Genomic DNA, 27262 nt, shown 5'->3' on the forward strand with positions numbered 1-27262 from the left:
CGCATAAACACATACATACATATATACAATATCTTGTAGAGGTGCGAACCATCATGCCACTGTGCAGCTTGTGAGCAAACCTATTGTTCAGATTTAGTATTTCTCACTAAAGTGCATTTTAGTGACTTTGTCAGAAAACAGTAATGCAGATACTGTGCATTTTTACATCCACAATAACAACAGGTCAGTAATCACTACCAGTTGTCTAGGAATGTGCATGCAGAGCAACAACAGACAAAACAAAAGCAGTCATAACCATACTGTCTTGTTGTTCCAGCAGTGATCAAGAACTGAACAGGGCACCTGACATGGAGTTGAATTGAGTCTGTGACAAATAAAAACCCATTTATAACATAATAATAATGTGATAAAATAGTTTCAATATTCAAAAAGTAACCAGGTTTGTCTCTAAAATGAATACTGCTGTAGGGTATTAACCACAATATTTTAAATTTGTTGTCATCCTTCTTCAATTATTTCGCTGTTGAACCAACTCCTCTGTTTCTTAAAACCTGAAAGATCGTGGTGAACCATAATCTTTGCGGAACAAACCCTTGGGTGAATGTGGTTGGAGATCACTTCAACGTCTGGTGAAATCATACCAAAAGAAATCAATGGTAGAACTCACAGCTATGGTTAATAGTGAGAGTAAGAGTATTTCAATACACAATGCAAAAGGAACTCAAGGGATTGGGACTAAACAGCTGTGTAGCTTTAAAACATAACTAGATCAGTTAGGCTAATCAGGAAAAAAAAAAGAATTCAATTTGCAATAAAAATTGGACTCTGGAGCAACGGAAGAACATCGTGGTCTCATGAGTCCAAATTTTACTCTGTTCCAAAGTGATGGGGGTATCAGGGAAAGAAGGGATGGCTAGTGTCTACAAGCCTGTGGGGGTTAGGGTTATGATCTGGGGTTGGTCAGGTTCAGCAGTGTTATGTTCCCAAAGAATGAGGTCAGCTGATATCTGAATATACTGAATGACCAGGTCTTTACATCAGTGGAGTTCTTCCCTGATGGCATGGACATTTTGCGAGATGACGATGCCAGGATTCATGGGGCTCACATTGAGAATGAGTGGATCAGGGAGCATGAGATGGATTGTCCTCCACAGAGTCCAGACTTCAGCCCCATTGAGAATCTTTGGGATGTGCTGGAGAAGACTTTGTGCAGCAGTCTGACTCTTCCTTCATCAATATAACATCTTGGTCAAAAATTTATGTACACACGTGGACAAAATTGTTGGTACCCCTCAGTTAAAGAAGGAAAAACCCACAATTCTCACTGAAATCACTTGAAACTCACAAAAGTAACAATAAATAAAAATTTATTGAAAATTAAATAATCAAAAACAGCCATTACTTTTGAATTGTTGATTAACATAATTATTTAAAAAAAAACAAACTAATGAAACAGGCCTGGACAAAAATGATGGTACCTCTATAAAAGATTGAAAACTATTTGACCAGAGTGACATGATTAACTCAGGTGTGTCATTTAATTGACATCACAGGTGTTTCCAAACTCATAATCAGTCAGTCTGCCTATTTAAAGGGAGACAAGTAGTCACCCTGCTGTTTGGTGAAAAGGTGTGTACCACACTGAACATGGACAACAGAAAGCGAAGGAGAGAATTGTCCCAGGACATCCGAAAAAAATGATAGACAAACATCTTAAAGGTAAAGGCTATAAGACCATCTCTAAACAGCTTGAAGTTCCTGTGACAACAGTGGCTCATATTATTCAGAAGTTCAAGACCCACGGGACAGTAGCCAACCTCCCTGGACGTGGCCGCAAGAGGAAAATTGATGACAAATTGAAGAGACGGATCGTTGGAATTGTATCCAAAGAGCCCAGAGCAACCTCCAAAGAAATTAAAGGTGAACTCCAAGGCCAAGGTACATCAGTGTCAGATCGCACCATTCGTCGTTGTTTGAGCCAAAGTGGACTTCATGGGAGACGACCAAGGAGGACACCACTGCTGAAAAAAACTCATAAAAAAGCCAGACTGGAATTTGCAAAAATGCATGTTGACAAGCCACAAAGCTTCTGGGAGAATGTCCTTTGGACAGATGAGACCAAACTGGAGCTTTTTGGTAAGGCACATCAACTCTATGTTCATAGACTCAAAAACCAAGCATACGAAGAAAAGAACACTGTCCCTACGGTGAAACATGGAGGAGGCTCAGTAATGTTTTGGGGCTGCTTTGCTGCATCTGGCACAGGGTGTCTTGAAAGTGTGCAAGGTACGATGAAATCTGAAGACTATCAAGGCATTCTGGAGAGAAATGTGCTGCCTAGTGTCAGAAAGCTTGGTCTCAGTCGCAGGTCATGGGTCTTCCAACAGGACAACGATCCAAAACACACAGCCAAAAACACCCAAGAATGGCTGAGAGAAAAGCGTTGGACTATTCTAAAGTGGCCTTCTATGAGCCCAGATCTGAATCCCATTGAACATATGTGGAAGGAGCTGAAACATGCCATTTGGAGAAGACACCCATCAAACCTGAGACAACTGGAGCTGTTTGCTCATGAGGAGTGGGCCAAAATACCTGTTGACAGCTGCAGAACGCTCATTGACAAATACAGAAATCGTTTAATTGCAGTGATTGCCTCAAAAGGTTGTGCAACAAAATATTAAGTTATGGGTACCATCATTTTTGTCCAGCCCTATTTCATTAGTTTTTTTTTTAAATAATTATGTTAATCAACAATTCAAAAGTGATGGCTGATTTTGATTATTTAATTTTCAATAAATTTTTATTTATTGTTACTTTTGTGAGTTTCAAGTGATTTCAGTGAGAATTGTGGGTTTTTCCTTCTTTAACTGAGGGGTACCAACAATTTTGTCCACGTGTGTAACTCTGGACAGAAATAAATGCTGTTACATTGCTGAAGCTTATTAAAACGACACCACAGTGAATGTGTATCGTTCTGAGAGCTAGAGGTAGTCCAATGAAATATTAGTGTGCCACTTTTTTTTTTGGACGGGTAGTGTATGAGAGTAGTGCACCAAAAAGAACTGGCAAAAGAGAATATTTTCTTCATGCCCAGATCAAGGAATCAATCTATCCGTTTCACATTCACGTCTTTGCGAGGTTGAAACAGTCTCAACCCTCCAACAGCACTTTGAAAAGGCTTGTTTGAGGTCTGGGTGACTTTTTCTGATCTGGATCAGTGAGGAACACTGAAACACCTGCAACTGTTCAAATTTGCACTTCGTTTGGACATTAAGGCAATCAAAAACAAACAAGTAAATAATCATGTCATATTTGATGGTCAGTTGCTGTATTTTAAGATGCATGATATCATTATATGCACCATTATCATCTGCACCATCATAATGTGCATTATTACTTTTCTCTGGAATCCAGAACTACACCTAGAAAGTCTCACTAATGTGGCAACAACTGCATGGAGCAGCATTATATGATTTATCTATAATTTATTAGACCTTATACACATCTGGCAGTCAGCTCACATCTGCAGGATAATATTAAAGCTACAACATTAATTGATGTGTTTGTTGACTAAAAAAGGCAATGGAAATAATTTAAGCCATAAAACTGAAATTGAAATGTTTTATTTTCGTATCCTATACAAAAAGAAAGAACAGGACAAAGTATGAGGATGTTTAGCATGGTAAATAACAGTATGCAACCCCGACGCTTAGAGAAATGGTTTACCCTGCTGCTCAGCTGCCAGCAGGAACATTCCACTCATTCAGTTCATGCTTTAAACGGGACAAATGGCTCAGAATTCATTGAAATTGTCCTGTGAGACCAGACGTTGTTGACACGTTGTCTGATGTTAACATGCTGTGATCACATTGAAAATTTAGTGTTTCTACACCACCTGGCCAAACTACCCAACGGTGTATTTTCCACTAATACAGATCTTTACCTTTGTGCCTCCTCTCTGCAGGTATCCCTGACTGCAGGTTTCTGATCTGAGGTGACCGTTCACTGTTTGTCTACTGTTCCTTGCTGCTCATTTTTCTCTCTGTTCTCACAACAAGGATTAGAGGCAGATGGCGGACAACCCTGTGCTGCATATTGGCACTGAGTGCAGTGACCCATGGAATCACACATTACCCAACTTTTAGGCACACTGTACAAAGTTAAGACAACACAGGAGAAACTGTAGAGATTGGTAGTTGTTATGAAGATAAAAAAATCTAAACAAGCCTTTACTTGTAACATGAGTTGGATACAACCAACAACTTGCTATGATTAAAAAAAACTGCAATATTCAGTTCTCCACAGCTAACAGATGAGAACTGCAGATCTACTGTGCAGTCCAGAGGATCATATCTACACAACACTGAGAGACGGAAAGAAATGACCAAACAACGTTTTAGCAGTGTAAGTAATCATTTGAGTAGTGTGGATATTTCATATTACTGACATCCTGTACTCTCATGCAGTATGAGTACAGGATGTCCAGAGTTTCAAATAGAGTACGGAGGTAGATAGAAAACCGTACAAAACTAAAATAACAATCACTTATAATGATGAAAGCAACATCTCATACAGCTAGATTAACTGTACAGGTCAACTGTAAAAGCCTTCATTCGTAGTGCTGTTAGTTACGGCAATGCAAAGCAGGTAAATAGAGGAACAACAGTGAAAATAATATTTGACTTTAAGACTGGGAAGCAGTAGGGAAATACAACCGGGACACTCAAACATAAACTGCTCTGTTCTGCTGCTGCTACTTCTTTTGGTGCCGGTCTTTAAGTTTGGCACCTGGACTTCTTCAAAATGCAGCTATCTTCAAAGTTCATGCAGGTTCATGAAAGATGTCCTGTTTATTTAACATGTAAACAGCATCAATACCTTCTTCAGTTTAAAATTCATTGAAAGACCTGCACGGAGGCTTGTACATGTAATGCCCTCTAGTGGCAAAAAACAAACATAATCCCATGTATGACACTGAATTATTTACAAAGCATTGCTAAATCAAAGTAAGAATGCATAATGTTTAGAGTAAAGGATTCATATTGAGTGGGATTAGTGACAGATCAAGTAGTTATCAGGTAAAATGTCACTTCGGTATATATTCAAGAAAGCTACTAGCAGAGGCTGGCAGGGTGATAAAAAAAGCTTTCAAATTGTTTTGATGTCATGCATTTTAGTTGGTATAAAAATGTGACAATTCCATTGCACTGTTCAGTCTTTTCACATTGTGACAGTGCATTTAGTCTCAGTTTTCCTTGGCTGGATGACGATAAAAGTCCCTCTTTCCACCTGTCTTGCTGACCAGTTTTATATCTGTGATGATGATGTCATGGGTCACTGCTTTGCACATGTCATAGACGGTGAGTGCTGCCACGGAAACGGCCGTCAAAGCCTCCATCTCAACTCCTGTCCTGCCTGTAGTGCGACACGTTGCTGTGATGACAGCAGCATTCTGCAGCTTATCGAGCTGAAAAGTGACCGTGGTGTGGTCTAAGGGGAGCGGGTGGCACAGTGGGATGAGGGCTGAGGTCTGCTTTGATGCCATGATGCCAGCCAGCTGTGCTACAGTCAAGGCATCGCCCTTGGCAAGCTGGTTATCCTGAAGCAATGGGAATGCCACTGGGCCCAAGATGACGGTGGCGCAGGCTGTGGCTGTTCGACGTGTGGGAGCTTTTCCCCCAACGTCCACCATGGTGGCTCGGCCCTGGTGGTCTGTGTGCGTCAGCTGAGCTTTGCTGGTTTCATCCAGGTGAGTGTTGGAGACATCTGTGGCTGACTTTGCCTGATCACTCACACACTGTCTGACTTTGACAGTGTGGTCTTTGCTGGAATTTTGATTGTGAAACAGTCTAACATTGTAGTGTTTAGGATTCATTTTGGCATTCATTAGTAGTGCACAAAAAACAGGAGTTGCTGGGGTCCTGAGTAAGCGGCTCACTGGAGCAGTAGGACCACTGGCATACCTGAGACAGTCTTCATTAAGGTAACTCATGACGTTTGTGCATGTCGCAGAACTTGCAGTCTTAGTGTGAGAACTGGTGAAAATGAGAGCATTACTAAACTCTGAGGCGTGAAGAGGTGCTACAATGTGAAGGCTGTCTGTCACATTAGGGTTTTCTTTGTTGATATGTGTATTAACATGGGTACTGCCATTCATTAAGGTTTTACGGCAGCAAACATGGGCTGCTTTTGCTGAAGCAGTGCAGTCTTGAAGGCACAAAACACCCTCTCTGTTCAGGACTCCATTACTGCCTAAATGGCACACGTGAGGAGCTGCTTTTAGAGGAAGGAATGTCTCATTTTTAAGCTGGGAAACAATAAGGAAATCCCTCTGGCTATCTTGCTGATGTGGATGAAACCTTTGGGATGTGTTCCCTATTGAAAAATAAAGAACATTATTAAAGCATGATTTGCATTCACATTTTAGATCAGGTTTGTTATTATTGCCAGTGTGAATACGGAAAATGTGACAGTGGTACAATCCACGATGAACATCAAAAAAATCAAAACAGAACAAGAACAGTGTGAGAGATGAGTACGTACAGCCATGTCACCCACCAATGAGGATCATAGGTCTGTTCTTCATCTGAGAGATGCTGAACATGCCTGAATAGAAAAAAACGATTTGCATTCAAGTAGAAGTGCAACCAACACAACAGTGTGAGTATACCCCATAAAATAATGCATTATATATACATTTCTACCTGCATGTTGTTTCTTCTTCCTGCCCACAGCAGCTCCAATGATTTGCAGTAGCTCTTCATCAGATGCCCCAGAGCGCAAGACTTCTCTGAGGGAGACCTCAGAGTTGCCAAACAAACACACCTGAGACAAACCAGTCAGAGAGGAACTGAAGTCAAAAAACAGACCCCACACACACACACACACACACACACACACACACACACACACACACACACACACACACACACACACACACACACACACACACACACACACACACACACACACACACACACACACACACACACACACACACACACACACACACACACACACACACACACACACACACAATACAGTAAGAAAAAACAGACCTTATAACAGCAGTAGCTTTACCTTAAGGTTGCCATCTGCAGTGATGCGTAAACGGTTGCAGGAGCCACAGAAATGGTCAGACATGGAGGTGATGAAGCCCACCTGACCTTTGAAGCCTGGCACTTTAAACGTCTGTTGTAAAACAAACAAGAGTATGAAAGACCTCTTTAAAAACACCTTTAAAATCAGTGAAAAAATACTTTGATTCCTACATCAGACACTGCATAGGGTAGGGCTGGGTGATATGGCCAAAAAATAAAATCTCGATTTTTTTTAGTCATCTTGGACGATTACGATTTTAATCGATTTTTGTTGTTTCTTTGCGGTCTGTTTGCTATGGCTAGTGCTAGCCATGCCGCACCCCCGTAGCTGCGAGCACTCTTCCCATTCTTTAGGATGCCTCTGCCGGAGGTGCTGAAAGAGGTTAGTTGTGCTGCTACTCTTTGTTTTCACAGTACTTATGCAAACCTTGCACATGACTGTAGTTTGCTCTATGTCAGTCTTGTCAAAGCCGAACCACTTCCATATAATCGATGTAACACGAGGCCCTTTTCTGGCGACCAACTCTTCATCTGCTGTTCTGTCCGCCATGACAGGGTGTGAGTGTTTGGTGGAAGGAGATGAGAGGCGGAAGCAAACGCCAGTGCACAAGTCATGAAAGGCAGAAGAAGAATCTGTATTGTTATATATTTAAGCTCGCCTCGATTTTACGAGTTGGCAAATTTTCAAATCGTCAGGTTTTAAAAAGGCAAATTAATCGAATTAATTAGATTTATCGCCCAGCCCTAGCATAGGGTTATTCTCTAATCTGCTGATTTTAATTTTCTGTTTGCTAACCAGTTCAGCCACTAATAGCTACAACACTACAAATGTTTGTTTTCTGATAAAATATGCAATCTCTTCAGAATCTGACTGATTTACAGATGATCATAGTTTCAATAATGTAACAGCTGGGGAAGAAGTTCGCACCATCCTCATCTTCTAGAATAATCAGTTATAAAAAAAAAGATCTTTGTAGTGCTCCTGAAAGTCAAAATCAGTACTTGAGAAATATGGTGCAGTTAGAGACACTGACCTTTGCAGTGTCTGTGTGTCCAGCTTGGAGTAATTTAAGGTTGGGCCACTGCTGCCTGATGCAATCCAACATCTCCTGGTAACTCACCATCTTCTTAAAGTTCCACTTGTTACCTGCAGAGGAGAGGAAGAAGCATGGTTGAGGATACAGCGCAGCATTTTACAGCTCATCAACAACAAACCAAAAGCAATCAGCAGCTCATCAGACAATAAAATGGGAAGAGAAAGAAAAGAGACATCTTAAAAAGCTGTATGAAACTAAGTTGAGTGTGTGACCAAAACCCTATTGCACTGTTGTAAAAGTGTAATACCATTTTATTGGTGTTAATTAATAGTTAAGTAGCCCATCTGAACACTGCATATTTTAGGCATATACAGCATTTTGCAGTCCTCTGAATGTCTAGACCATGTAAATGATGATCATTAAAACATCGGTTGACATGAGCACTCACCATCGAAAGGCATGTATTCAATGAAGCGCACCTCTAGAGGTTTCTTCTCTGTCAGCGCCACGAAATCTAAGAGCTCATCCTCGTTGAGGCCTCGCATGACTACACAGTTGATCTACAGAGAGCAGCACACAACAATTGGTCACAGATTACTAAGCTGTACAATCATTCTACTAACAAGCCTGTTGTGCAACTGTAAATATGTCAAGACTCAAGGCCACACACAAGGTGACATTCTACCAACTACACAGCTATCTGACTGGAAATGTTTGGGGCAATATGTACTGGTGTAACCCAGTAATATGAGCCGCTGAAAGACTGCTGACAGATGAATCTACTGAAATCAATTAGGGTGATTGTGACTGAGGTGTGTAACTCCACTACAGCTGTGTTGTTCTGGTTACTAGAACTGATAAACTTAGATCAGCCTGGCACATTTCAGTACAAATAGTTAAAATGCAGGTCACCAATGTTTTATTACTATTAACAACTGATGCTGGTGATTGTTTAGCTCTGTTTGATCTTAGCTCAACTTTTGATACCACCAATTCAGTAATTTGGTTTGATCACCTTGAATAGGTCCAAATGTGATTTGTGAGCTGTACATAGTGATTTTTTTAAATTTTGGGGACAAGATGAGAATTGATGAAAAATTATACATACATACTCACACACACACACACACATTATGTTTTTCTATCATTGTGGGGACTTACCATTGACTCCCATTCATATCTAACCCCTAACCCTAACCTTAACCAAACCCTAACCAAAACAATGGCTAACCCTAAAGAAACGTTTTTGCATTTTTACTTTTTTCAGTAACAACAACATGGCCAAGAAAACACTGTTTAAACTTGTGGGGCCCAAAATGAGGTCCCCACAAGTGACATAGTTTTCGGTTTTCCTACCGTTGTGGGGACATTAGGTCCCCCACAACGTAGCAAATGCTAGAACACGAACACACACACACAGACACACACAGACACACACAGACACACACAGACACACACGTATATAGATATATACATACATATATAAAACAAACAAAAAGAGACAACTCAAAGTCAGATGTATAGACAAATAAGAATAAAGAAATAATTCTTAATACTGTTGGGGAAGTTACAATATTAATAGTGCTTCATGTTTCTATGCAAGCATCTTTAAAAAGATAAACAAAATACCTTCACAGGGTTGTAACCCAATTCAACTGCTTTATCAATGCCCTCCATTACTTTGTGGAATCCTGGGAAAAACAGACAGATTTAAATGATGAAATTTTATACATCAACATTTTGGCACATTAATTAGGCCTTACTGTGTTTGAAGTAAGCCTTTAAAAAGCGAGACGAGAGCCGAGGGCTGCTTCTGCTTTACTGGTCGCTACACCAGAAGGTAAGCTTTCTCTGTTCACTCAGTAGGTCTACCGTTTGCCACAAACCATTAGCATGTAAACATCTACAACTCATGCTTCAGCAGCAGTCAGATTTCTCACTAACAGCAAACTGTTAAGGTCAGATATCTGTTTCCATCTCCCCAAACCCCACAAATACAGACAGACGTGCACTGGCTGAAAAGTTGTGTTAATCTTTACCATGTAAATCCAGGATTTGAAGTATAAGAGGCAAAGTTTGTTCAGGCTAAAGTCTACTAAACCTGAAACAAACACAAGAAAGCAGGTATTGTGGAAGAAAACTGGCTCAGACAGCATTTTATCCTGTGCCAGTCTTTTTGCTCTCCTTCCCTTCCTAATCTCAGTCAGTCCATCTGTGTCAGTGTTCTACAAGCCAACCACCCAGAGCTCTGCCCTGCTGTCACCTCCAGCACTCGTGTACAGAGTTTACAGCCTCCTTCAGTAATGGAGTGACAACGGACCCACAACACTAGCCATATAAAAACAGAGGTGATGTAAGCAGTCAGCTGCTAATGGGTTTGGATGGAGATGAAAGAAAAAATGCATCAGAACCAAAATAGTCTCAAAAACACTGTGGAAAAGATGCCGGTTTTACATAATTGACACTACAGCAAGGACAATAACACAACTCGACATTGATGGACCATTTGTACTCTTCCTTCTACACAAACCACTTCTACAGTCATACTCTGACTACAGTATCAGCAACTACTGTGATTTAACTACTAATCTTTCTATTTTGTCAATATTTCATGTATTATTACAAAATTGCTTCAGTCATTTAACTGTCATGCTTGTCCTACACCTACCTTTCCGCCTGACAATAAACTCAAATTTGGCAGGAACCAGTGAATCCAGGCTGATGTTAATGAGGTCCAGACCAGCATCCTTCAGCTTTGGCAAAAGCCGGGCCAAGTTCATGCCGTTAGTTGTTACTGCAATAGTTTTCAGGCCCTCTAACTTCCTCAGTTCAGCTGCAAAGAGAGAGCAAACATGGAAAAAGAGAAGAGGAAGAAATGAAGGAGAGAATGAATAATCTTGTTGAGAATAAACTGTTATGCAATGTGGAGAATTTGCACTGTTTGCAGGTTCAAACTTCAAGTGTTTTTAACAAAGTTTTTACTAAAGCCTTTAAGGATTACTCCATCTCAAATCACCAGGGGCCTTCTGTTTAGACCTACTTGAAGAGGTCGTTTTATCATAAACTATTGATATATAAAATAGAATCTGTAAATTTTGAGATTGATATACTAAATATTTTCTTTTTTTTCTTTTTTTTTTTTTAAATTGTCCTTCGACCCACTTTCAGCCCACATTGAAATTTGAGGCCATGTTTGGGTGACAATGTCTCAGGACATATTAGAGATTAAAGATAAAAACCTTCAAAAAAAATCCTGGAGAATCAGAGTGACTTGTTACCTTATGTGGTATCCTGAATTCCTATACTTATTAAAAGAGACGGCAAACTCTTAAGTGGTTTCTATCAGTATGCATGCTTTAACTTTCTCCACAGGGTTCAGCTGGTAACACTGGTCTTGAGGACCAAGTTAATTTCCACAGGAACACAAAGAATGAGAATTCATTGAAATGCTCTCTATCAGTTTTCACAAAGATCATTGGAATAAATTTGCCACTGAAGTCCTACTCACATTAGTACATACCATTAAATATATTTCAAATAACTATATGAATTCATGAAGTAAAACAGGAAAGGTAATGTTCACTATGTCTCTCCAGCCTAGAAAATGGGATCTGAAATAAAAAATATTATATATTAAAAAAAATATACATTTTTATATATATTTAGACAACCTTTCTGAAAACTCCAAAACTCTGTTTGTTAGTATTTTTATTCTGCCAAGAAACGCTGCAGTTATGTGACGATCAACGTTAGTTTGTCTGTCTGTTCGCAACATTTCTAAAAAATGGACAGACAGATTTGGATGAACTTTTCAGAGAAGGTCAGAAATGACACAAGGACCAAGTGATTAGATTTTGACAGTGATGCAGCTTATAGTCTGAATCCACAGATTTGTTAAGGATTTCTATATCATTGTGAGATAGCGGCACAGTGTCACTGTCACCATGACAATAAGTCACTATTGCACTATAAACACTATTGCAGCTGCCTGCTGATGATCACATGAATGCAATCCTACTACAAATCCACTGCTGTGGACCTATTCAGACTTATCCATCGGAAATGATACAAGGAAGGAGCATCCTGGGCAGAGTACTGTGCTCTGAGTGCTTTTCTTGTTTTGGTAATGTGCTCAAAGATGGCATTTTTCATGATGGCTTCAGTTCTGTATCCATATGTATAAACTCATCCATAGTCAAAGATTATATGATTTCTTTTGTCAGAATTGCAGAATCAATGTCACGATGACAAATAACTGTGAAAAAAATCTGGCTTTTATCTTGAATAGTTCTCATGATATTGTTATTTGAACCTGACCTCAAATTTGATGAAAAGCTAGATTAAAGTCTGGGTACAGGTCTCACTTAATGTAACTTATTCACTCCTGCAAACTTTCATGCGGGTCATGTGAGGTCACAGTGGTGTCCTGGCACTGTGATAATTGTTGATCTTTATGCAGCTACTTGAAGCCTTTAGTCCTCTTTCTACAAAGACATGAGCCATTAGTCACACCACATTGCCATATTTGTTCATGTCATGCTTGATGTTTCTCCAACAGACACTATTCTCTGAGTGTGACTCTTGATGACTGAGGTTCCAGGATTCATTTACAAAACTAGGCTGTAAAATTGAAATAATATGATGATATGTCATTAGAAGCAGATCACAGCTGTGGTGTGACAAATCAGTTCCCCTTCCACACACATCTTAACACGAAGGCATGCACGGAAAATCACTTCTGTTCCTCTCTGTCCTCTCTCCCCTTAATTCTAGTCTACAGTTAGTACATGGATCAGTGATGGTCTTAGATACCAGATGCTGAACCATTCCTCTGAAAAGACGACAGCATGTCCACTTAGCTGAAACTGCATTATCTAAGCTTATATTTGCCACAAGCTGCGAAAGTGTTGAAACTACTCAAAACAGAGCAAACAGCTTTCAGTGTTACTTTATCAGTAAAATTAGGTTATGTTATGAACCACAAAGTACAACACATTTTAATAGTAGCTGAAGTAACCGCCCAAATTCACTCTAATTTGTACGTACTGATGATATCCAGCACATCAGGCCTGATAAGGGGCTCCCCTCCTGTGAGACGGATTTTGTCCACTCCCTCTCGAACAAAGAGGCGAGCCAAGGTCAACACCTCCGCGGTGGAGAGCAGCTGGCCCCGCGGTGTAAGCTTTACCCCCTCTTCTGGCATGCAGTACTGACCTGAAAACGGGAACGATCAAAGATGTAATCTGCCACTAAAATGGAATAAAGTTAACATGCAGGAGCAAGAACGCACACATTTTGTATTAGTGTGATTCTGGTGCAAACTGCCATTATGAAGATCTATTTAGCAAGAAGAGCAAGCTTTAACATGTGGGGAAGTTGTAAAAAAAATTATATACAGTCCCTGACAATAGTCTTATCGCATAAGGATATAGTAACCTTAAATGGCATATAACTTTATTTCTAATCAATCAGTTCTCACAAAAAAATGGTTCATTTTAATGTCAAGGGCTTTCACATTAATAACTAGGTGCAAATTGAACCCGTCATAAAGTGTCCTGATGTTCACGTCTTGGTAAAGCCCATAACAACTGTTTTTGCAAGGACAAGTCTTGTCATGTCTTTAAATGATTCAACCAATCACAGATTAGAAGTTCACCTGTGACAAATACTGTAACTGAAACTTTCCCAGGTGTGTATAAAAAGAAACCCAAGACACAAGACCTTCATATGAAGCCCAACCTGACCCCGACAGCATGCCAAAGACCCAACCACAGACCAAAGTTCTGATCATCAAGACCCTGAAGACCAAGTCTGCTGCTGAGGTGGCAGACAGCTTTAATGTATCCAAATGTCAAGTAAGGAGAATACGAAAAAGATCTGAAGAAACTGGTGACGTTTATGACAAGGCCAGGTCAGGCAGACACCTGTTGGAGAAGAGCATTTGTTGCTTCGACAGTCCAGGGCCAGCCCTTTTTCTACTGCAACAGAGTTGCACATGAATTGGTCACCAGAAATCCCTGCATCTACAAGAACAGTTTGTCAAATTCTCTCATGCGGTGTTCTCCGTAGTCAAATTCGTGCATATAAACCAGCATTAAACAGAAGACAACAAAAGATCATGTTGCATTTATCAAGGTCCACAGCTTGCAGGAAGGATGGACAATGAAAAGTGGCAGAAGGTTGTTTTTTCTGATGAATCATCCATTGAACTGCATCTCAATCAACACAAATCCTGCAGAAGCCACACTGACCCAAGATTCACCAAGAAAACAGTCAAGTTTGGTGAAAGAAAAATCATGGTTTGGGGTTACATCCGGTATGGGGTGTACGAGAGCTCTGCAGAGTGGATGGAAACATCAACAGCCTGAAGTATCAAGAAATTCTTGCTGCCCATTACATCCCAAACTATAAGAGAGGGCAAATTCTGCAGCAGAATGGCATTTCTTCTCATACTTCAGCCTCCACATCAAAGTTCCTGAAAGCAAAGAAGGTCCAGGAGCTCCAGGATTGGCCAACTCAGTCACCAGACATGAACATTATTGAGCATGTCTGGGGTAAAATGAAGGAGAAGGCTTGGAAGATGAAATCGAAGAATCTTGATGCACTCTGGGAGCCCTGAAAGACTGTTTTCTTTGCCATTTAAGATGACTTTATCAATAAGTTATTTGAGTCATTGATGAGACGTATGGATGCAGTCCTCCAAGCTCTGGAAGTCAGACACAATATTAATTATTTTTGCAAGACACCATGACTGAATGTTCTGATGTTTTTATAGCATATTTGTGTATTCAGAATAAAGTATATGTATAATTTCAACATTATTTTTGTATGCAACAAGACTTTTGTCCAAGCAAAATCTGACCTTTCTGTCCTAATTAAATGATAAAACTCAATGAATGATACAAAACTTTATTTTGGCATAATAAATATAATCTAGAGGTCTTTGTCATTCATATGAGCCATTCCTGATTCCTGATTCCTGATTCCAATTGATCAACTACAAGTCCAGTTGTTATTTGTTGTTCCTACAACTTCAGAGGGTTGTTAAGACAGCACAGAAAATCATCGACTGCCCCCTCCCCTCCCTGATGGACATTTACACCTCCCGCTGCCTTAAAAGGGCAGGAAACATCATCAAGGACAACTTCCACCCTGGTTCCGACCTGTTTGTCCTGTTGCCCTCAGGAAGGCGCTACAGGTGCATCAGAACCAAAACAAACAGACTCAAAAACAGTTTCTTTCCAAAAGCCATCACCACTCTGAATTCAAACATGCACTGACATTCCAAACCCCCCCCCCCCCCCCCCCCCCCCCAGACTACCTCAAAACCGTCTACTGTGCAATACGGACTATTCTAATGTGCAATATCACACTGACCATGCACTTTTATTCTTTTTAACTGTTTTAACTTATCCTTTTTTGTGATTTTTATTACATGTATCTTGCACTGATGGAGATGCTCTAAATCTCATTGTACTTGTGTATAGTGACAATAAATGGCATTCTATTCTATTCTATTCTAACTTAAGAGAAGCAACAAGACTTTTGTCAGGGACTGTGCATCTTTAAGTCAGCTCGGCTCCTATTGATCTTTCGTAGTTTTCAAAATTATACTGGTGCTACAAATCAACACATTTATGTGACCTGTACCTGACCATCTCAGCATCAGTGGTTATATAGCACAACTTGACACACATTGTTGACATTTTCCTTTTTCTCTTTGATACAGAAATTGTAAAAAAAAAAAAAATAAAAATAAAAAAAAATGCATCAGTGCAAAGCAGTTAACTTTCCAATGTATATACATTACCAGTCAAAAGTTTGGACACAGTTTGTATTATTCTCTATATTGTAGATTAATACTGAAGATTAATGCTTTTTTTGTTTACAATATAATTCCATCAGTGTTCTTTTACAGATGATGATGTCTTAAGTATTAATCTACAACGTATAAAACAATTTCATAAAAACCTTTGAATGAGAAGGTGTGTCCAAACTTTTGACTGGTTGTGTACAAATTCCAAAAAATATTCTTTAAGATTCAAACCTGTTGTGCATCATTTCATCACATACAAGCTGAACGTCTACAAAATGGTTTCTTTTAAAATGTTACATCCATATCCTGTGTCTCCACCATATATCTGTACCAAGACAAGCGCTGATTTGGACAAACTTAACTTTTCTAACAACACAATTCCATTTAAATAAATATTTAAAAAACAAGGAGTGGTGAGTAAAAATTAAAACAAACTTAATAAAATTGGCAGTGAAAAAGAAGAAAAAGGCCTTGTTATTTTCAAGTAAAAGAAAAAAAACCTTATCATAATCAGCACACCATCAACCATTACTCCTATTTATTTGCTAAGAAGGTGTCATTATGTCTGGAATGATGCTTTTTCAATCAGATCACAAAGTTGAAAGTCTCCCAAGTTTGTCATAAACATCCAACTAATGAAATGTTTCTGATTATTACTGATCAGTGAGCTGCATATGAACAAGGAAAGCCAAAGTCAGTAGGGACCCAGCATCTACTCACAGCGGAGGTTGCATTTCTCAGTCAGGGAGATGCGCAGGTAGCTGTGCCTGCGGCCAAAGTTGTCAGTCAAGAACGCTGAAAAGGGCAGTACGCTGTCATCTCTTAGCCTCGTCTGGGGATGAAGACAGTAGGAAATGTTACAGCAGAGCTTTGTCCTGTCCTGCAGCAGTATTCTGCATCCACCACTATTTCTTGTGTTAACACGTTGATAAATGTGTGTTTTTCGTATCTCATCAGTTTGAGGCTGAATCTGTGTCCCTGAACCACAAAACAATTAAACCAACTATACATGGTTTAATTGTTAGGATGAATTTGCAAAGTGTAAAAATTACAGAGTCGACAATAACTGCAATAAAAAAAGTCACTGCTATTTTAAACTTCTCCACTGCACTGTCACAACTTTTTTGTACCTTTTTGCATACATTTTAAACATTTACAAGGCAGGGGGACAACTTAACCTTCCTCCATTTAGTTTGTATTCAGTGGTGGTCAGGATTACTACACAGATGTGGAAATGAATGTACATCTAAAATGATTTCTAGATCTTGACAAGTTGTTTTGATCATAAAGTAAAACAATATATTGCTCACTTCCAGATACCTGTGACTAAATGTTCTGGGCTTTTGTACATACACTGTGATCTGTAAGTTGTAATGCACAAATGATAAACTGAGGCATAATATTGTTGAAGTTGCACTTATTTTTCAAAAGAAATTTCAGTTTTTTCATAATGTTTTGCAAAAACATGGTTCACTCAATGTGAACTTTTTCAGAATGTACTTTTTTGCATTAAAAAAGAATGAAAATATTTGGAGTTGTTATTTATTGGTTATTATGCTGTGATATTACTGGTGTGGTCCAGTGGAAATTAAATTGGGCTGGATGTGGCCCTAAAATGACTTTAGCAGTATGAAAGTCTAGTGCCATACCGTGTGGCAAACACAGGCTTACATGATCATTGTGAAACAGACATTTAATTCAGAGTATCAACACATCGGAAGGATTCACTAAGTTCATCCCACTGATGGAGCTGCACGTGGCTTCGTAAACGCCTCATGACCTTTGACTGTCACCAGTGTACTGCTGTTACGTCTCACGTTATCGGCACAAAAGCAAGCATGTGACTCAGTACTAACGTAGACATAATGAATTAATCACAGAATACAACCATATATTCATTCATCTCCGTTTACTTCTTTGTAAAACACTGTTAACAGCACAACAGCTTAAATCTAGTGGTTCTTCTAATGAAACTCACACGAGAGCTGCAGCTAATGATTATTTTCATTTCTGATTGACCGTTTTCTTAACCCTCATGTTGTCCTCATTTATGGATAACAAAAAAATATTGTTTCCTTGTCTGAAAAAAAAATCCAAAAATCCAGAAAAAAATTCCCCAAATTTCTGAAAATTTGCAAAACCTTCAGCAAGAAAATTCCAATAATTCCTGAAAAGTTTCTGATTAAAGTTCTATTTTTAAAAATCCCCCAAATTTGGCAAGAAAAGTCTTGTAAATATTTTTTAAAAATGAGGAAAAATCTTCCAAAAAATCCTAAAAATATCTAAAGTGATTCGATATACATCAGTAAAACTTGTAATATTTTCTTTAAGAACATTCACACAAAAAAATCAACCAAAAACCAGCGAATTTCGCTGGATTTTGGTTGATTTTTTTGTAAATGTTCTTAAGGCACATTTTTAACATTTCTTTTTTCCCCACCAAAAAACATTCAATGATTTCCCAAAAATGTTGAAAATATGGACATCAGAAGTTTCACTTTGAATCTTTTTTCCCCAAAACATTTTCAAACTTTAAAACAGGTCAATTTTGACCCGTAGGACGACACGAGGGTTAATTAATTTGTTGTTAGGTCTCTAAAGTGTCAGAAAATAGTGAAACATGTGGATCAGTGTTTCCCAAAGCCCAAGATGACAACTGTCCTGTTTGATATTCAGTTTCTTGTCAAAGATAAAGAAAGAAACCAGCAAATATCCCAAATTAACAAGCTGGAATCTGAAAATTAAGATATCTCTTTTTAAAAAAAGATTTCTCCAACTTATAAAGTGATAATCAAAACAATTGGTGATTAATTGAATAGTTGACCACTAACAGGTCAGTTCTTTCAACTGCAATTCCCAAAGCAACAAAACTAATTCAGCAGCAGTCATTTAAGGACCCAGAAGAAGTCAAATATTCTCCCGGTGCAGTAATACAGTCACTGAAGCGGCAAAGCAAACAGATGAAACAAGCAGGCGAACAATGAACGCCTCACTGCCATGGCCATGTTATCTGGATCAGCCCTTAGATAAGACATTGTCTGGGATCATGCCAGTGATATGGATGTGTGTTATAGTGTAAAGCTGCAGGTTTGCTGCAGTGACAGCTCCACAAAGGACAGGTGAGCTGCTCAGGGCCACATTAGTAGACATGTCTGTCCTCAGGCTCAGCAGCTTTTACAAACTTTGGAACCTTTGTCAGGACTTGACCCTATTTAGGGTCATGACAGCTAAACCCTACAACAGCTCTGTACTTTACAGCACCACTCTCATGTGGCTTCCTTGTTGTTTACATGGTGGTATCTGGCATGCTTGGCTAATTTGGCCTCCAGTGGGCCCTAACATGGACTGACACTAAACTAACACAACTTATCACCTATCAAGATTGTAGTCAGTAACAACCGTTAGCCGGTGACTCCAGCAGCTAGCCTGAGGTGGTGCAGTGACAGCAGACCAGCTCAGACCAGGTGTACCTCGTTGGCAGTGTCTTTCAGTCAGTCTTACCTGTGTTAACCTGGTTTTTGGAGGTGCCCTGAAGTTGGGGGCAGTTAAGGCGGACTCTCCGAGTTCAAGCTCATTTTCCTTGTGCGTAGCGCCGGAATACATCCGCTGTCTGCTCCCGTTCACGAAGAGTTTTCTGACCTTTCTCAAACAGCCCGGTCCATCCAGCCAGCGGCAGCACATGCTAACAGGAGAAGCCATAATGTTCATGTGTGACAGCTCTGGAGCAGTTTAGCTCCAGCTGGGAGGTGTTCTGCTGTAAAACATGTCAGTTCAGCCGGACAGGGAGCTAGTATCAGGGCGGGGACAAGCCGACCAATGATAACAGACGCAAGACCTGATGCATGCTGGGTAGTGTAGTCTGAAGGGTAAACAGAGTCTTTCTTTCTTTCTTTCTTCTTTCTTTCTTTCTTTCTTTCTTTCTTTCTTTCTTTCTTTCTTTCTTTTATTACTCTTATTTATTTTTGCTACAACTGTACTTAAATTATGAATATTCCATGCTGAACATGGTATTTCTGAGATATTTCTCCTCTATAAGTTCATGATTTTAACATTTCTTTCATTTCAGTTCATCTATTGTAGGGTATTTTTTTTAATTTGATGGCTTGTGCACTTATAGATCCACAAGTGGGATGTTTGTCAGCTTACATTGTACTTTTCTCCATATCTCAGAAGTAACTGGGGCCCCTCATAGCTGCCATATTATATCTATTTAGGGATCCAACCTTGCATAATATTGGATTATTTTGTACTGCAGATACACATGCAGCTGTGTGTACAAGGACAAAGGTTTGGGTAGAAGTTAAGTCTGGAAATTGTGCATGGAATGTATGAAATGTAGTCAAATCTATTCGTCTTTTTTAGTTCATTTAGTGTAAATTTATTTGATTTATTTATTCTTTATTATACCAGGTAAGATCAGTTGAGAACAATTTCTCATTTAACAATGATGACCTGGCAAGAGGCCCCAGCAATATATCATTTGTAGTTAGTTTGTAGTCAAAATCGATATTTTCAGACTACTTTAGACCTTAAAAATGTGATTTTCTATAACTTGAGGGACTAGATCAGTTAAATTAATGAACAAGTGAGACTTCATCAAATTAGTAAATAAGCAGAAGTTTTAACTCCTCAGACACACTTGTTTCTAACAGTTTGAGGAAACTAGTCTTACACATTGGATGTAGGATATGAAAATAATCCATGGCACATTTCTGCTGGTTTTGTCTTTCCTTCCAATGTCTCTATGTTACTGTTTTCTTCATGACCAGAAACAACAACAACAATTTCCAAGGAGCAATCTGACTCAGCCAACTTTCACAGCTTAGGTTGGGTTACGTTTAGAGTTTTAATTTTAAATGTTTAAGGCATCAGGGGAACCTCAGTTTCTAAGCTGAATGTAAAATGATTCACAGTATAGTATTCTTAGCATTGTGGTCAAACACCACAGCTGATCCACAGAGAAGGCTGTTCTGTGAATTGTGGATTTATTGTCTTCTTCTGAATAAACTATTATTTTCTTTTTAAGAATGATAAAATGCACAATTTTAAAAGATTATAGCTGTGAATAGCATTCTTGTCCTTGTGCAAATCTGCCACACTTTGTGGGGACATTAGCAGAAAAAGAGAAACCTAAAATTTTATTCACACATTTTGAGCAATATCCCATTGAAAATATGATCCATCACATATATTCAGGGATAAAGTCATCAGTGGGTCATCGGGCCCCTGAATATTCAGCCCTGCTTTCTGGGTCCAGTTATTTCAAAGAAAACTGTAGTTTCACTTGCTTAATTTGTGTCATTATCTCTTCAACTGATCATCTGGTCAACCCTGTACTGTGTGCAGCTCCCTGCTATCATAAGACTGACACCCCTTCTATGGAGTTAAACAATGAGAATAAATGCAGACAAAAAAAAGGATACAAGGATACATATATGTTCAGGTATCTTTTTAAAACTGCTTGAAAGTGTGGAAAAAATGGGAGTTTCTGCCATAATTTTACAGAGTACTGGTGTGTGTGCGCACTGTATTTTGCAATATGAATCATAGACTCTTTGTATTTGTCCTGTGATGGACTTGCAGCATGTCCAGGTTGTGCTCCACCTTTCTTCCAGTGCAGGCTGAGGCTCTAGCACCCTGTGAGCCTACAGGATAAAGCTGGCATAGCTATGGGCTGGGAGGAGACAGGACCACTGGGTTTGCTTTCAGGGTGGGAAGAAGCAATGTATACTTTATCCACTAGGTGGAGATACAGTCTTGAAGTTCTTTTTAAGGAGTCACAGCCGCAGCAACTCACAAGACAAATATACTGACTGAGGAATCTTTTGGAGGAGCTTTCACTATAATCAGCTTAACTCAAACACATAATGACAGAAAATCACCAATTCTGGTAAACAGAGAGAGAAGAGATGAATTTCCTTGCTTTTATATACCTGCACTTCTTGTCAAAGGTTTGGAGCAAATGCAGTTGGAGGAAAATTATTTTTTGTCAAGACCCAACCCAGATCATATTTGACCACTTTCAAGAAAACCAATTACTCTCTCCCAAAGTTATGAATAAGAGAACCAACTGTTGGATCTGCAGACTGTTTCTGTTTCCTGATGAGGGATACTGTATTCTAATCAAGGCACCTCATTTGGACTGAAATGCTGTTTGTCTGCAGGCTTTATTTCTGTAGTACTCCTGCTGAGTTCAGCCCTGCCAGTATCTACTTCTACCATATGTGCCATTTTAAAATCGACTTTATGTGGATACCTGAATCACAGTCACATGTGAATTTATGTTCAACATTTTGTTTTCATGCAACCAAGTTCTACAGAGTTCTGTGTTTATGAATCATGCTGTATCATAACAGCAAAATCTGCATAAAAAAACATTCATTGTCTATGCGCCACTTAATTCTCATTAGGGTCATGGGGGTGCTGGAGTTTATCCCAGCTGACTTAGAGTGAAGACAAGAGACAAACCAAGCCACTGTGCAGCCCCTGATCTACAATATCCAGTTTTTTGTTTCAGGTGCAGTGAGATGAGAGCAAAACAAACCTTACCTGTCTGATTTTCACATTGTCATACCAATGATTTTCCTTCCTCTCAGCAGGGAGGTGAACTATATTCTATCTGGCTCAGTGCACACGGCAATGAACGGAAAGGTCGTCTGGGGTGAATCTGTTGAGAAATCATTTGGGAACGAACATCTTGGGTCAGCACACAGCGGAAGGCTCCAGGCATGTGCGGCAGAAAGCCGTCACAGGTCACAGGACTCACTCAGTGCTAAACAATAGACCTGCATGTTAGTCCATCCATCATCTCACTGCTGCATTCTTTCACATTTAAATCACCATTGATTTATTGACACTGAAAATTACCTGCAGCTTTAATTTATTTGCATTGATTTCATGATAAAAACAACTCCCAGACAATGGCCACAGTAGAGGCCATTTCTCAGACTGTCTTTACTAAATTCCATTTCAATAGACAAAGAGGGGAGGTTAACATCACCTCTTTACTTGAGGTTGAAAGTGACAGAAATTAGGCAGCTTCATGATGGCTGATGCTTTTGTTCCAATGCAAACTTATCTGCTTTTCATCAGCCACATCAGATTCTTCTGAGTGGAACACCAACAATGTCTGATTTGTTTATTAGGATCCTTAATTTGTCCTTTATTCAGTTAAGGAATATATTGAACTGTCGAGTTTTGGTGGATATTATTTACATGTTTTCCTTCTTTATCTCTCAAAAGTAAAAACTCTTTTTGAATGTGTGCCTCCTACTCTGCTACAGGTGTCGTTTCTCGGTCAGGGGGATGAGCAGGTAGCTGTGCCTGCGGCTAAAGTTGTCAGTCAAAAACACTTAAAGGGTAGCATGCTGTCATCTCTGAGCCTCTCCTGGGGGCGAAGAAAACAGGAGAAAAACACTGCGGTGCTCATCTGATGCACAGAAAACAGATGATAAAGAGGCTACAGCAGCATCTCCACATTGCATTCAACATTATACATGCAACACGGATGTAAATAATGTTTATCAGCTTGGTTCAGATCTTCCTTGGCCTACATGAAGAAATTATTTTTGCAGCAAAAAAATTGAGAACTTAACACTACAGTGTGAGAATTAAAGACATTAAAGTGCTGGTATCATACAAATGGCATTCTCATAAGCAAAAGAAAGCTAAGATCAAGATAAAGTGACAAGTTGAACAGGCAGCCGATAATCTTTCAGTGCAACACGGCTAAAACAAATGAATAGAAACCTGAATGTGTTGCAGCTAATTTTAGCATCTCTGACCAGCAGGCAAAATGTCAAATCCCTTTCAGAGGCGATGGTCCTGATTTGTCTAGATGTATCTTCCTGTGGGACTTGCAGACTAAAAATATTTGGCTTTTGCTCTCAAAGGTTTTTACCTGTCAACCTTACAGCATTGCTCAGTTGATTTCTGTTTGTCACATTTAAATTCTCCAGTGGTAGAAAGGAAGGAAATGCAGCTTTGGAATACTTTGGTTTCAGCTCTGTGTAACTTTAAACTCCTATTCCCCTGGATTTATGAATAAATACTTGTAACTCTGCTATATTTATTTATTTATTGATCAGCTGTAGTTACTGATCATTTGTATTAAAAAACAGGATTGTCATATAAAAGTCCATTTCTTTGTGGGGAGATTTTTCTTTCCTTAGATCTCTGGGTGGGTTATGCAGTGTTTTCATGTGTTCCTTATAAGTAAGCTCCAACAGCAATAGTTCATTGTCCATCTGACGGTTGGTGTTCTATGAATCTGTGATGTCCAGTGCCATCCTTTATGCTGCTGTGTGTTGGGACAGTAGGCTGAGGGTAGCGGACACCAACAGACTGAACAAACTGATCCGCAAGGCCAGTGACGTTGTTGGGGTGGAGCCGGATTTTATGACAGTGGTGTCTGAGAAGACGATGATTGCAAGTCATCTTGGGCAATGTCTCTCATCCATTCCATGACATACTGGTCAGCCACAGGAGCTCCTTCAGTCATAGACTCATAGACTTTTTGTTGTTTTTTGACCATGTGTCAGAATTGTTTTGGCTCATCAAAAGTCGCTTGCTTCTGCTATCTGTTAGAGAGACATTTTCTTTTTAAACGTCTCACATGTCTTCATTTAAATAATTGGTCAAAGTCAGTGGAGACACATTTTCCATTATTTCCCGAGTAGGAACTTACAAAAATCCTAATTTGCTTAACAGATTTTTTTTTCATTTCCCTTACTACACCTCTGGTTTCTCTTTAGAAGGACGATGAGAGCAAAACAAACCTTACCTGTCTGAATGTTAATTCTAACAATACTCGCTCCACCTCAACCAGATCCGAAAGTGAAATGCTGCTTTTGCATTGACACATCAAATATACAGTATCATATGAGCATTGTTTTCCACACACTGTGTACATTTACTTTTATACTACAAGGCCATTTTTACACTTCTTGGAGGATTATTACATCAGTGTACAAGAGCTGGTAGTTTAAATCAAGGATTCTTAAATTTCTCCCACTACTAGAATAAGTGAGACAGTTGGTACTCATCTGATGATGGATCTAATCAATGACACAAATTATCGTCTTTGTTTTGTCTTTCATATATCAGAAATATAGTAACCCTCAGAGGGAAATAGGCCTGTATCTTTTGTAACCTCACTGTAAAAAATGTTCGTAAAATTTACTCAAATCATGACAGTAAAAATCTGTAAACTCTAAAACAGTTTGATACAGTTTATATTTTTAATGGAAAAATGCCGTAATATGTGTAACATTTAATACTGTAATTTTTGCACTCACTGTTCGAAAAGAATACCAGTTTTCACAATTAAATATATGTACTGTTGTTCTGATATTGTTTGTAATGAGTAATATGGCATTTTGTGCATTTATTTCACGTAAAAAATATGCTTTGTACTGGTCAAATTGATGTACTTTTGTGTTAATAACAGACATATGCTTTCATATTTATGACAGCTATGACTTCAATTGTCTCACATATAAAAAATACACGTGTTAAGCGTTACACTAATTGTTGTGCTGGTAATGGGAAAATGCTGTAATATTTACAACAGGTCACACAAACTTTATTTTATATAGTACTTTCATGTAACTTTTCAAGTAAAAGAACTTTTCCTTTAAGAGTTCAATCTTTTTTGTAAAATATGGAATGAAGCACAATTTCTAACTGGAAAATCAACAGCGTCAACACATTTCTTTACTTTAAATGAAGAACATTTTTTATTGCAATTTTACGGTAGCATTTTGGAGATCACAGCTGCCCAAATTTTTCTATATAATTATCAGGTTTTTTTACAGTGCTGGGGAAATTATTTATAAATGTTTGCATTTTGCTCCAACATCACTTTTTTAATACAAATCCCTGCCTTGAATGATGTACAAAGAAAGAAAAAATATCAAATTTGTGTTGCATAGTGCTTTATCACCATTGTGTTGAAGGACAGCGTATGGATCATAAACATTACTGACTACATTTTAATCAATCAGACTTTGCACAGCACATTTTCAAAGTCCTCTCTCATTTACAGGTCTCTATTGCTTGTCAACAGTCTCCTTTAAGGACCTGAGATCCATCCAGCTCCGTGAACCAACTCAGGTTTCCATCCATCCATTCTCTATACACCACTTTATCGTCACTAGGATCGCGGGGGGTGCTGGAGCTCCGAGTCTTAGCTGACTCGGGCGAAGGCAGGGGACACCCTGGACAGGTCGCCAGTCTGTCTCAGGGCTACGTATACAGACACACAATCACACTCACATTCACACCTACAGACAATTTAGAGTAACCAATTAACTTCAGCATATTTTTGGACTGTGGGAGGAAGCCGGAGAAAACCCACTCCATGCAGAAAGATCCCAGGCCGGGATTTGAACCGGGGATCTTCTTGCTGCAAGGCGAAAGTGCTAACCACTACGCAACTGTGCAGCCTCCACCTCAGCTTTGCAGGAGAAAATTAAATTTCAGTCAGTCAAGAATCCTGTGAAATATGATGATTTCTTCAATGTTTGTGAATCCCACTAAAATTTACCTTTTGCCTTTTTATTTTTCAAAGCTTGCTTTGAAGTAATTTCTCCATCTACGTTACGTCTACATATATTCTCACCCTACATGCTTCAATGTTGCTTTGTCTCTGCATTTCTATTAGTGTGTGTCGCAGCCATGAGAAAGCAGTCAATGTTGGTATGAGCTCAAGCAAAATGTCAGCTTTGCCTCAGCAATCGCATTTGGAATGCAGGTTTTACACGCTGCATCGATAATGTGGCAGATATTTGCTGCAGAGCCCCATGACAACTGCATCAGTGTTTTAATGAAACACAGCATAGCTTAAAGTAGTTCAAGGATAGAAGCTTATGTTAGAATGTCAATCTACAAATAATTATCGACTGAAATGACTATATGCAAGACATAAAAATTGTGAAAATGCACCTTTTACAGATGCACTGTAGTGTTGTGACCTGAATGTGACGATATCCTGGCTGCATTTGAACCTTGTTACACCATTAAACGTCTGACACATGGACTGTGTCGCTGTGATCATCTGAGGTGTGAGGAGTACATTAGCACAAATGAACACGTGTCAACTGAAGCTGGAGTGAAAGAGCTCAAAGCAGTACATGGCTCCTCTTTGAATGCTCACTCCCATAAGTCTTTAGATGTTACCTGGACTTTTATGCTTATCTTCTTTCACATCACTTTGCTGGCAACTGCTGACCATGTTTCCCTGCAAAAACCAGGTCAATGGATAAAAAGTAGGCCTGTGAGTCTCTTTGAAAGGTTGGCATGACGGTGTAATTATCTTGTCGTGACACAGCAATTAAACAGAGGTATTT

General features: G+C 39.1%; 1 protein-coding gene across 2 annotated transcripts; it reads right to left on the reverse strand.

Moving 5' to 3' along the window:
* Positions 1–3568: 3568 nt before the first annotated feature.
* mocs1 (molybdenum cofactor synthesis 1) lies at positions 3569–19718 on the reverse strand. 2 transcript variants are annotated; one of them, XM_022216704.2, is made up of 11 exons: positions 19416–19718; positions 16635–16746; positions 13145–13312; positions 10767–10931; positions 9728–9789; positions 8547–8658; positions 8096–8208; positions 7042–7152; positions 6666–6786; positions 6520–6567; positions 3569–6336 (listed from the first exon to the last, which is right to left on the reverse strand). In XM_022216704.2, exons 1-11 carry the CDS (start codon positions 19620–19622, stop codon positions 5207–5209), a joined length of 2349 nt encoding a protein of 782 aa, XP_022072396.2. In that variant the 5' UTR covers positions 19623–19718; the 3' UTR covers positions 3569–5206. The 2 variants fall into 2 exon arrangements, with proteins under 2 accessions (XP_022072396.2, XP_022072397.2); XM_022216705.2 differs by having other exon boundaries at positions 6187–6336; positions 6505–6567.
* Positions 19719–27262: the final 7544 nt, after the last annotated feature.

Source organism: Acanthochromis polyacanthus, chromosome 1 (assembly GCF_021347895.1).
Source record: "Acanthochromis polyacanthus isolate Apoly-LR-REF ecotype Palm Island chromosome 1, KAUST_Apoly_ChrSc, whole genome shotgun sequence".
Classification (NCBI taxonomy): domain Eukaryota; kingdom Metazoa; phylum Chordata; class Actinopteri; family Pomacentridae; genus Acanthochromis; species Acanthochromis polyacanthus.

What these genes read in the sequence shown, in the direction of transcription:
- mocs1 (XM_022216704.2), bottom strand. Translation starts at nt 19,622, where the DNA reads ATGAACATTATGGCTTCTCCTGTTAGCATGTGCTGCCGCTGGCTGGAT. An exon ending in CTGCAGATGGCAACCTTAAG is followed by an intron (nt 6,787 to 7,041) that starts GTAAAGCTACTG and finishes GGTTTGTCTCAG; the next exon opens with GTGTGTTTGTTTGGCAACTC. An exon ending in GAAGAAGAAACAACATGCAG is followed by an intron (nt 6,568 to 6,665) that starts GTAGAAATGTAT and finishes TTTTCTATTCAG; the next exon opens with GCATGTTCAGCATCTCTCAG.